The following is a 12,407-nucleotide window of genomic DNA, read 5'->3' as shown; positions in this document are numbered from 1 at the left end:
ACTCGTAGTGCATTTGGAGTTTGTTCCACCAGGTCAGATTGTTAATCAAGCTTTCTCGTTAGAGGTTCTGAAAACACTGTGTAACAGTGTGCAACAAGAGGCCTGATTTGTGGCAGACAATGCACCTGCTCATGCAGCCATCACAGTGAGCCGTGTTTTGGTAAAAGAAACTGCATGCCTCTCTTGCCCCACACACCTGACTCACCGGACCTCACTCCCCGTGCAACTTCTTAATGTTTCCTCCAATGAAGAGGGGGCATAAAAGGACAGCAATTTGAGGATGTAGAAGAGGTGAAGAAAAAACAAGGGAGGTGCTGTCAGCCATCCAAACAGATGAGTTTGAAAAATGTTTCCAAGAATCGGATCACAGATTTGACAAAGGTATTAAGTAATATGGAGAGTGCTTTGAAGGTGATATGGTTGTTCCGTAAAAAAATGTAAATGCAGAGCTTTGAAAAAACATCCTGGTTTTGGGGGGGAGGTACCCCCTTGTTTATCACTGTAATCCTGATTAGGCTGGATAAAACTTCATACCTGGCCCATCGGCTGCCTTCTGGGCCCAACCTCAATGTGCTCTAGGTGCAAGGATCTCTTGCTAGTTCCTGGCTTTTAAAATATTGATGGATGTCTTTTCTTTCCTACTCATTGTGGTATTTTTATCTTCATATTACAATTTGTTTTATCCTGACCACTTCATTTCTTTTTGGTTCTTTATTGCTTCCATTGGGTTTACCAGTTTATGAAGCGCAGAAGGAGTGGATGTATAAAGATAGTACCTGGTGCAAGGGTTGGTAGGGGCACACCAGGGTGAAACAGTAAGGGCGTGCTACAGAGCAGCAAGGGGAGCAAAGCAATGAAGTCCCGGGGAATACCAAAATTAGACTTTAGGGCCAGGGTGCGGCACCCCATCAGTCTCGACTGGAAAACACTCCTAAGGGTTAATAAATAGACCTAGAATGATTTACAGGTTTTTTGTTTAGTTTTTATTGTTGCTGTTTTGTAGTTTTGTTTTCTTTTGCGCTCTCTTGTTTTTGTGCTTATTATTGTCTCTGCATGTCTATCTAGATAAGATGGGCGGGATAAACAGTCCGAAGGAGAAAACAACGAGATCGATGGTTCTAGGGGGACATGGGAGTAGACGTTAACAAACCCAGGGACAAGGGAACAACAAGTGATCTAAAATGGATGGTGAGGAGGGCATGGGATGCCTGGTATGGCTTGATCAAGGGCAATGTAACCCAGAGGAATTACTGAAACCCGACTGAAGGCTGAACATGATAGTGCAACAAGAGGAAAGTAAAAAGAAAGTAAAAAGGAGGCAAAGGGCATTTATAGAGGTCTAAATACAGGTATGTAATATATATATATATAAAATGAGGGAAATAGCTTTATGTATATATATTTATATGTTAAGTATTAAGGTGGCAGAAGGACATTAGGCCTCAACTCATGTACTCCCTCAAGGCAAGAACACTTTGTTCTAATAACCTGGCATTCAGTGATGCTCTCCTTCCCAACATGATCGCTGAAGACAAATGTGTGCATAAGCAAATGTGGTGAAGAAAGCTGATGGTTCCTGGCTATCAAAAGATATAGCATCTGGGGTCTTAAAGGCTTGAAGACAAACAAGTGGCCATCTAGCTGAGAAGCAACAAAGCCCACATGGAAGAAGCACACCAGCTTGGGTGATCACGAGGTGTCGATGGAATCAGGTATCAGGCATCAAAGACCCAGAACAAAAACTCATATCAATGTGAATGAGGGGGAGCATGGAGTGAAGACCGAAAGCCCATTTGTAGACAAGTGGACATCCCCTTACAGAAGGGTCACAAGGAAGAGATGAGCCAGTCAGGGTGCGGTGTAGCAACGATGAAACATACAACATTCCTCTAGTTCTTTAATGCTCCCCCCCCCCACTATCATGACCCCAATTCTACCTTACAAATCTGGCTAGACTAGAGCATGTACATGGGTGCAGATAAGAGCTGGAAACACAGGGAGTTCAGGACAGATAAACCCCTCAGGACCAATACTGAGAATAGCGATACCAGGAGGGTAAGGGGAAGGTGGGGGGAGAAAGGGGAAACCGATCACAATGATCTACATATAACCCCTTCCTGGGGGGTGGACAACAGAAAAGTGGGTGAAGGGAGACATCGTCAGTGTAAGACATGAAAAAAAATTTGTAAATGATCAAGGGTTCATGAGGGAGGGAGGGGGGGGGGAATGAGGAGCTGATACCAAGGGCTCAAGTAGAAAGACAATGTTTTGAAAATGATGATGGCAGCAAATGTGCTTGCCATAATGGTTGGATATATGGATTGTGATAAGAGCTGTGTGAGGCCCCAATACACTGAGTTAAAAAAAAAAAAAAGGATTGGTAGGGCATGTGTGGTGGGCAGCGGGGGAGATGGGAAAGTGGGGGGAATTTCAGGAGTCAACAGTGAAGGCAGGAGGGGAGGGCGCACGAGAACTGACAGTGATACACAGCTCATTTTAAAGGTCGTTTAGTCATGGGGAAAATAAGTGTTCAGAAATTGATTGTGGTAATGATTGTATAATTCTTTTTTTTTCTTTAAAAAATCATTTCATTGGGGGCTCATACAACTCTAATCACAATATAGACATCCATCCATTGTGTCAGTATTTACATCTTAAAGGACACTTTATTCACACCCCTCTCTTCTTGTTCTTTTGTTTTTTTAACTTTTATTGGGGGCTCTTGAATCTCCTGTCACAATCCATATATTCCTCCAGTGTGTCAAGCACATTTGCACATATGCTGCCATCATCATTTTCAAATCATTCTCTTCCCATTTGAGCCCTGCTATTAGCTCCCCATTTCTTCCCCTTCCCTCTTGAACCCTTGATAAGTTATGGATTATTATTTTCATATCTTACATCGTCCTCCGTCACTCCTCACCCACTTTCCCGCCCTGGGAGGGGAGTATAGTTTGATCTGGGTGATTGTATAATTCTTCCTGACAAGATTGAACGATTGAATTGCATGATGTGGATCATGTGCCAATACAACTGAAAAATAAATAAAGAGGAACGTCTGGGAGGACAGAGAGACCGTGTCGGGCTTGGAGACAAGCGTGTGGGCGCCCAGGATCCCGACTGGGACGCAGAGAGGCACAGCCCAGCTGATCCCTGGTCCAGACAGGAAGCAGGGGACTGACTAGAGTCCTGTCCAGGGGCTCGGACCCTCCCAGTCCCTGCGTGGCAATAAACCTTCACACAGGACAAATTCCTGGAGCCAGATTTATCTCGGAGTCGCCCGGGCACTGATCAACACCTGAAGGATCTTTCTGGCTTTGGGGCACATCAAGCTAATTGGCAGGAGACAGGGCACGCTGATAATGCCTAATTGATTTACTGTCTTATGGCCCTGGTATAAGCCTCAAACAGAGATAAAGGAAGTCCTGAACTCTGGAGCCAGGGTAAAGTAGGGACCTTTGATGGTTCCAGGGTCTAGAAGCTACCTGGCCAAACCAGAGCTGTGTCTAGGAGTGAGGTTCTCCCCTTAGCCCCCCACCCTCAGCACCCAGCCTCACGTTGCCCACCCACAGGGCAGCTCACCGGGTGGATGTCCAGGAACAAGGAGTGTTCTTTTTTATCTGGGTGCAGGCCGAGCACCGCATCTGCCAAGACCGGGTCTGCGTTGTAGAAGTGGGGATGCGAGAGAAACAGGGGTGCACCTGGAAGGAGAGGGGCGAGGTGGGCTGTCAGACGGAGAGGGAGGTGGGTCCCAGACAGGGAAACAGCTGCCTGCTGAGCAACCCCCCCCCATGGGGCACCCACAGCCTAGCCAGGCCATGGCAGCTCCTTTGCTCTCCCTGGCAGCTCCTACCCAGCGGGCGACACGGTGGGACGTGCTGCTGCAGGAGGACGGCGAGCAGCAGTCCGGGATGTGGGACAGGACGGGACCAAGAGAGGGCTCCAGGCAGAGGTGTTCTGGGTGTCAAGTCCATAGACGCAGAGGTCAGGGGGGCGAGGAAAAGGCTCAGAGTTGCAGGCAGTGAGAAGGGGCATGAGGGGAAAGACTAGAACTAGGAGTAAGGGGGGGCCTGAACAGGTAGTTGAGGCACCTGGAGCACCGCGTCTGAAAGCACAGCACCGACCAGAGAAGCTCAGGGGAGAGCATCTGTGGGCAGGTTCGGGGCACACATGCCTGCCTGCCTGGCCCCTTCTAGCCCAGCAACGGATCTGTAGGATGGATACCCGCCCCTCTCCATCAACCGGCCATGCCAGGCAAGCCCCCCCCTCACCCCTGCAGCCTTGGACATGGGGATCCGTTCACAGAGAGCTAGCAGGGAAACAGTTGTCCTCAGAAACTCTGAAGGTCCATGATGGTCAGGCAGTGGCGGCAGGACACTGAGCAGCGAATGTTGGGGGACAGGGGGGTTATGACTGTCGGTGGGAGCGGCGAGTCCTTCTAGGTGATGAGAACGTTCCAGAACCACAGAAGAGGTGGAGGCTGCACAGCCTGTGGGTGCCGTGAGCAGCACCGGAAATGGTTCATCTTACATGAGGTAAGTTTCACGACCATCTTTTTACAAAAGGAACTATTACCGGAGACACCCCTTCACCTTTGCATGGAAACTGGTCCCTGACGTCACCCTCTAGTCCAGTGGTTCTCAACCTTCCTAATGCCGCGACCCTTTCATACACTTCCTCATGTGGTGGTGACCCCCCAACCATAACATTATTTTCGTTGCTACTTCATCAGTCATTGTGCTACTGTTATGAATCGGGCAACCCCTGTGAAAGGGTTGTTCAACCCCCAAAGGGGTCGCGACCCACAGATTGAGAACCACTGCTGTAGTCAAATGGCAGACTGGCTCAATCAGTCCTACCACCGGTGAGTACCGTGCTCCTTTAGAAAAGCCTCAACGACGGCTTTGAACAAGGGGGCAGGGAGACTAGAGGAAGGGAGACGGAGGAAGCAGAAGAGAAATCCTGAGAGGGTTCACCCTGCGTGAAGGCGCTCACGGAGCGTGTGCAGAAATGGTCCAATGGGAACCTGAACCTCTGTGTAAACCTTCACCAGGGGGAACTCATCCAGTAAAATCCTCATGAATCGAGAGAGAGAGAGAGAGAGAGAGAGAGAGAGAGAGAGAGAGAGAGAGAGAGAGACTCATTCTGTGCCCTCCCATCACCAGCCGGGCGGGTGGCAGGTTCTCATGCAGACCATAGACAGCACCCATTCTCCTCTGGCTGGGTTTCCTGCTGTCGGGAGCAGCACCAAGCGGGGCTGCAAAGAGGAAGCTTTACTGTGTCTGACTCGGTTTCTCTCGGCATCGTTGGGCCCCCAGCACCCTAATATTCCTCAAATATCGCTTACTTCTGCCCCACGTCGATTCCTGCTCACAGCGACCTTGGGGGACAGAGTAGAGCTACCCCGTGGGGTTTCCAGGGCTGCCATCTTTATGGGAGTGGCTGCCACGGCTTTCTCCCTAGGAGAGGCCCGTGGGTTAGAGCTGCTGGCCTGGACACACCCACTATGCCCTTGGGGCTACTGATGCACAGGCACTGTCCGTCCGTCACACGGCATGTTTCTTCAGATCAATTCTCAGTGTCGCCACAGGGGTCTTAAACACGCACGGGCAGCCAGCTAGGGGGCAAGGATTGGCCTCTCCCGTCAGGCCAACATGGACAGTGCCAGCAGCCAGGCAGAAAAGAGAGAGATTACAAACTGAAGAACAATTAGTCCACGGCACCACGTGAGCGTCCACCTCAGTGTCCCGGAGACCAGAAGACGGAGATGGTGCCCAGCCACTACTACCCACCGTTCTGTAAAGGATCACCGCAGAAGGTTCTGGAAAGGGCAGAGGATGGGAAATGGGGAACACTGTCAGAGACCAGGCTTCAGGGTCAGATGGAGACCTGCGAACCCTGGAGATGTGGCCCTTGGTCATCATCATCTAGGTCTAGAACGGAACGGACAGCCCCTCCCGGGGGGGGCTCCATTTTTTCGGTCAATGAACAGGCATATCCGTAAGAGGAACAGTGAGGGACGAACACTGGACAGTGACCAGCCATTGGAGGTCAAGGGAGTGGCCTCTGCCCAGGGACAAAGTTCAGAGGTGAGAGGTGAGAAGGAGGAATTGAGGAGGGAAACTCAGGAAGACAGGGTGGGGGTGGGACGGAGGAGAAGGAATGAGATGACGGAGGAAGATGTTGACTGTGGAGCCGACGAGTCTACCGACTCGGGGAGCCATCACCCAGCTTGCAATTCAAAAGGGAAACGTATGCCATGAGCCTCTTGGTGGGTGCTTCACGTCAGCAGCTCTTGGTTTAAAAGGGAGCTTTATATGCGCTGGGCCCCCCGGTGGGGCCAGCAGGCTGGGCTGCTCACCACATGGTGGATGGCTTGAGTCCACCCACAGGAGACTCCAAGAAAGGCCTGGTGATCTGCTTTGGAAAGAGCAGCCCCGGCCTTCACCACTGGATGGCGCAGGCCTGGGCAGCAGATGCTGGGGGTCCTTGTAAGTTAGAACGATCTGGACCCCAACAGCCGTAGTTGCCCGGTGCCTGCCTGCCCAGGGCCCCGGCCCTGAGACCCTCTCTGCTCTCTTGAAGCCAGGAAGTTGGTACAGGTGCTGGAAAGACGCTTAGCTTCTGTTAGCACCCACGGAGAGTTTCTCCCGGCAATGGTCAGGATGGAGCGGCCAGAAACGGCACTTCTCCCAGCATCCCCTGGGGCCCACATTCTGGGAAAAGCCCAGGTCCCCATCTCCCTCCACTGCCCCTGTGAAAGGATATGACCAGGGCAAGTGCGGGGACCCTGTTGTCATAGGGGATGAGATGCTGGAGACCAGCAGAGAGGGAGGCGGCACCACACCAAGCTCTTGATGCACAGCCCGGCAGAAGAAGCAGTGGGGGCATTGGCCAACACAGTCCTTTTGGGGGCATTACTTCTGCTCGGCAGTATCTAATCACAGCCAGGGGCTCACAGGCATCAGGCGTAGGCAGAACCGCCCTGGCAATCAGCAGTAATTAATTTATAGCTTTATGACCCAGCACACGCAGATGATTGCCAGGGATCATCACCAACAGTGGTTAAGAGGCTGTTGGACAAGTCTGAGGTTTGTCTGGTCCAACTGCTTTCAAAACCGGAGAGGAAAAGCCACTGGCAACTTCTTATCTTCAGATGCAATGTCACAGAGCCACCCAAGAGACGCCTGCCATTCCGCCCCTAGGCAGACCCAAGAGTGGAAAGCAGGGGCCCTGAAGGACACCCCCATGTCCCCCACAGCACAATTCCCAACAGCCTAAAGGTGCCAAGAATACAAGTGTCCGCCAAGTGAAGGGAGGGAGACACGGACGATGGTCTACCCACAGAGGAATAGTACGCAGCCAGGAAGAGAGGAAGGAGCCCTCTGCAGCTACGTGCTTGGCTAAGTGAAGCCCTGCCAACCAAAAGGCTGGTGGTTCAAACCTGCCAGCCACCCCACAAGAAGAGGAAGAAGGGTCCGCTTCTGGAACGACAGGCAGACGCTGGGGACCTACGGAGCAGGTCTCCTCTACCCCAGAGGGTCCTTGGGCACCCGAATTGACTCATGGCAGGGGGATGCTCTCCACCACGAGTTGAACCTTGAAAACACGAGCTAAGTCAGAGGAGACAATGGACAGATGCATAGACACCACTGACATGAAAAAGCCAGACTGGTCCCCGCAGAGAGGCCCCAGGCGGTGAACCAGAGGCTGGGGGTTGGAGAGAATGCACAGCTCCTGCAGGGCAGTGGGGAGACTCTCCTAGGAACACAGAGAAGCCTGGAATCTGTACACAAGGAAGAAAGCAAACCAAACCACACCAGGGACGTCACAGACAGAGAGAAGCCAAGAAAAGAAGGAGGAAATGGACGCTCCCTCCTGGCCCGGGGCCTCACGCCAGGGTCCACCATCAGGACTCCCGTGTTACGTGGTCCTTCCCTCCCACCCGGCAGGAGGCAGGCAGGCATTGGCCCTGCTTGCGAAGCCCGAGCCGCCGCACTGGTCAAGAAAGATGGTGCTGATCATGTGCACTCTCCGCCCTGCGCTGAAACACAATGGTCCCGGAGGGAGCCCCGCACTGCGGTGGGAATCCTTTCTGCCTCGGGAACACGGCAAGGGGAGGCCATGGAAAGGAAATCCTTTGCAGGAAACTAGGTCCAGAATGCCTCGTAAGCTTGAGCCTGTGGAATCTTCTGTGGTGGTCTGGACCTCAGCCACTGACAGTATTCCTCATTTTCAAGTGCTAATAAAAGACTATCTCGTCCTGCCCCACGGGGGAAAAACACACGGCCCCTTCCTGCGGGACTCAGGTCCAGAAGAGACTCGGAAGCCTGGAGCTGCTCCGCTCGCCTGCCTGATGGCAAAACCAGACCAAGTCGGGATATGGCGAAGCTTCCACGTCACTTCTGAGCTCTGGATCCAAGTACCAGGGGCCTTGCCTCCTGCCGTCACTCACGGAGCTGCGAGCCACCAGGCCAGTGGTTTGGACCCACCAGCTGCTCTGGGGGAGAAATGTGACATTGCCTGTTCTTGGAAAAGAGTTACAGTCTCAGAAGCCCTGACCCCCACATCCGGGGTGATTCTAATCTGCCCTCCTCCGGGCTCGCCGTGAGTCAGAGCAGACTCAATGGTGGGGGGTTAACCTGTCTTCTGGGATGGCAGCAAGGGTGTCTAGCTGAGCAGGGTGCCCATGAAGGGGCCACGGGGGGGTGGTCAGGGGGTTCTTAGCCGGGCTGCTAGCCGCAGGCCAACGTTTCAAACCCACCAGCCAATGGGAAGGAAAAAGACAAAGCTTCCTGCACCCATAGAGAGCCCCCAGCTCTGGAACCCACGGGGGCAGTTCTGCTCTGTGATGTGAGTCAGAATCCACTCAACGCCAGTGAGCTCGTTGGGTTCCGTGTGTTGGCTTGAGGCGCCCGCGTGTGATCGAAACAAGGAGGAGAGTGCACTTTAAGGTCACCTCATTCGGCCTCGTCCTGTTTCAGTTACCACCCGAGGCTAGTGGGGATCATGTCGGACATGGTGGGGAGGGGGTTGCAGGGCGGCTGCAAGGCGCCTCACCTGGGAGGCGATGAGGGTCAGAGGTGGGCTGGACCGTGAGCAGGTGTGGGCCACCGAAGAATAAGACGGTCTCGGGCCTATTCTGGAGGCAGGGCTCCAAGTCCCGGGTAGGTGACCCCACCAAGACTCCAAAGGGAACGGCGGCAGTGGGCACATCTCGGGGCCTGGCCCAACCAAAACCCACTGAAGAGTTCACCCACCAGGCTGGAAGAGGACAGACCACCCACTGTGCTTCCCATGGGGAGAAAGACTCTCTCCCCAAGCACACAGCCGGGTGTGGTGTGGGGAGCAGGAGAGGTTGCCCCCCGCAGTGCCCCTGGTTCGAGCCCTGGAACTGCATGTTGCCCCCAGGACCAGGGGCGTGAAGGATGAGGTGCCTGAAGATAGGAGAGTACTCAGGTGGGCCCGCAGCAACCAGCTGGGCTCTTGCTCTCGCTTTCTGCTTTGGCTTTTACACAGCAGCAACTTGTCTCCTCGCAGCTTTGGAAGCTGCGTCCTATCGGACGCCATCGGGTCAGCTCTGACTCATAGTTCCCCTGTGGGGTGCAACAGAGGGAAACGCTGCCCGGTCCTGCACCGTCCCCACTGTGGTTCCACTGGAACCCACAGCCGCTGCCACCAGAGCCTTGGCCGCTGCTCTCTGCAAAGTCAGCGGTTTGAAGCCACCAGGCACTCAGCGGAACAGCAGGGCACTCCCCTCCTCGAGAGATGACAGTCCTGGAAATTCACAGGGGGCGGCGGTCCCCCTCAGTGGCAGCGCGTGGGGTCTCTGTGGGCGCAGCAGCAGTGTCAATTCAATTCCCAGAGGGTCTTCCTGCCCCATCTGCAAATGAGTCTTGCTCCGGGCCACGGGACCCATCTTCCGGCACCATCTCTGACGGGGCTCCACTGTTTGTCTCATCCTTCCTCGGCGCCTGTTCTCGGTCTGCAAGCCCTTCCGACGGAAACCTGTGCGACTTGCATGAGACCGTGCTGGTCTTGGAGAAACGCCCCTGCAGCGCCACAACCCGACAGGCAGCGCCTTTGGAAGCCAGAAGTCCCAAATCATCCCACCATCCGGCCTCACCCCCTCCGGAGTTTGCAGGGGAGACTGGCATGACTGGCTCAGAGTGGCCACGTGGGGCTCTGGAAAGGGGGGATGGAGAGGTGGACCTGCTGCTGCTCCTGCAGCTGCCCTCTTGGCCACAGAGGGACGGGCCCACAGTACGGGGCTCCGCAGGACAGCTAACCCATGAGGCGAAAGGGCCACCTTCCACCAAAAAACAAAGTGATGGTGACAGTGGGCGGGGAGGGGCCAGAAGCCCAGGTGCGTAGGAGCAGGGAGCCCAGGGGAGAAAAGGGGAGGGTGGGGCTGATGTGCTGGGGGTGGGTGGGCTGTGACGTCAGTGTCACAGAGCAAGCTGGGTGGAATGTGCTTTGTAAACTTCACCCGAATCTCAATAAATGGCAAAGTGAGAGAGGTGGAGACAGGAGGCAGAGATGGGGTAAAGGGGCCACAACCCAAGGAGCAGGGGGTTTCTCAGAGGGTCTTCAGAGGACCTCAGCCCCACCGTCTGTCACCTCGGTGTCAACCCGGCAGGATCACCAGGGGCATCCAGAAGTGTAAGGTGGGCCCTTTAGGTTATGTGCGGCCACCGTGTGGTGACTTGTCACAGTGCCTGCACACACCAGGCATCCTCTGTCTCCACTCATTTTACCGCTGACCCCCTAGGCTCCATCCCAAGGGGATTACCAAGAGTTCAGAGAGCAGAGGTCCAGGCGGACCAGGCAGGGCCATACCAAATCGGCAGGAGCTGACATTCTGGATCCCGGAGTTCAGGCACGGGCAGAAGCCCTCGTTGGGCGGGTAGACAGTCCCGTTGGCAAATAACGTAGGGGGGGCCACGAAGCGGTAGGTGGGGATGCCTTCAAAGACATTCTCCTCCTTGAAGATCAGCTTCATGGACCTGTGGTGAGGGGCGGGGGGCAGAAGAGGTGTGATCCTGGGGCAGGTGGCTGAAACTTCGTCCTGCTCATCAACACAGCCACCATTCACCCACCTGAACCACCACCCGCCATGTACCTCTCCCCACCTACCTCTGCCCTCACCCCTACCAGTCACCTGGCCGCACCAGCCAGGTCCCTAAAACAAGGTGCCGTCAGCCTGACCCACAGCCCAGACCTGCAGCTGCTCCTGAGTGATCCAATGGGAAGCTCCCCTGTTCTCACTCCAGACCCTGCCTGCTCGCGACCCGCCTTCCACACCCCGCAGGCCTCCTGGCTGTCCCTCACTTGCTGTGGCGTCCCCACTGTGCCACAGGGCTCATAACCAACAGGTGCACGCACATGCACACACACACACAGAGCAGACACATGTCCTGTCCTGATACCCTCCTGTTGCTGACACATGCCTCCCCGTAGGACATCAGCTCCCACAGAATAGGGAGTTCCCCCTTCCTGTCCCTGCGGTGCCCCCTCCCACACCAAGAGGCTTGGCTTGAAGCTTGAAAGCCGCGGAGCCAAGTTCTTCTTGGCTAATTCTCAGATGAAGAGCTTCTCCGGAGTGAGCTGAAGGGGACTGGGGACACAGCGCCCCCACCCCCAGAAGTGATGAAAGGCAGGGACCATTGGCAGGGAGCCCCAAGCAGTCCCGAGTACTGTAAGGCTTGAGAGCTGGGGGAGACTGAGGCTGCAGGATGGCGGGTATAACCAGGGAGCACCTCTCGATTCATTATACAGTTCCCTGTTGCCCCCGCCCTAGCACCCCCAAATAACTGCCTGCAGCCACCTGGGGGCCTTGCAAACGCATCCATGGCACCACCCCTGAGAACCCAAGATGGCATTAGAGGGGACAGCAGATAGCCGTGAACAAGGAGCCCTTGTCAGTCACATGAGCCGACACAGGGCAGGGTGGGAGAAGACGGCAGAACCACACGCAGAAGCAAGCGAGACCAGGCTGACTGGCCGGACAGGCTGATGGGAGCGCTGAGACTATGGCCCTTGGACAGACACCCTCCAGGCCTGGAGCAGAACTCGGCCCGCCCCGCCACCCCGTGCATCCGTTTCCAGCCAAATGATGAGACAGGTTTGGGGGAGGGTAGGCAGCAACACTGGGCACACACGCCTTAGGCTAATCAGGCCTTTGAGAGCCAAAGGGTGGCACTGACCTGAGGTGGAAGGTCAGAGTGTTGGGAAAGAGGCGGCTCGGAGACGGCAAACACAGGAAGCGCACGTGCGGGACACAAAATGCGCCCTCACTGCTGAGTGGATGGCAGGTGGGCGGTCGGCTCCCCACCTACCGCTTCGCCTGCATAACAGTAGTACCGGCAAAGGCAAGAAGAGGCCCCGTGGGGTGAGCAGTGAGAGCC

At 54.9% G+C, this 12,407-nt stretch overlaps 1 protein-coding gene across 2 annotated transcripts in view; it reads right to left on the bottom strand.

The window, feature by feature from the left end:
* Positions 1–12,407, bottom strand: part of SCARB1 (scavenger receptor class B member 1) — a 71,118-nt gene that overhangs the window by 13,723 nt on the left and 44,988 nt on the right. For both annotated transcript variants that reach the window (XM_075534442.1, XM_075534441.1), the window contains exons 7-8: positions 10,840–11,006; positions 3,583–3,701 (exon numbers count right to left, since the gene is read on the bottom strand). In XM_075534442.1, coding sequence (XP_075390557.1) covers positions 3,583–3,701; positions 10,840–11,006 — 286 coding nt within the window. The remainder of the gene's footprint in view (positions 1–3,582; positions 3,702–10,839; positions 11,007–12,407) is intronic.

The sequence above is a fragment of the Tenrec ecaudatus genome, chromosome 16 (assembly GCF_050624435.1).
Source record: "Tenrec ecaudatus isolate mTenEca1 chromosome 16, mTenEca1.hap1, whole genome shotgun sequence".
Classification (NCBI taxonomy): domain Eukaryota; kingdom Metazoa; phylum Chordata; class Mammalia; order Afrosoricida; family Tenrecidae; genus Tenrec; species Tenrec ecaudatus.
The sequence above is the reverse complement of the archived record's forward strand: the minus strand, read 5'-3'. Positions and strand labels throughout refer to the sequence as shown.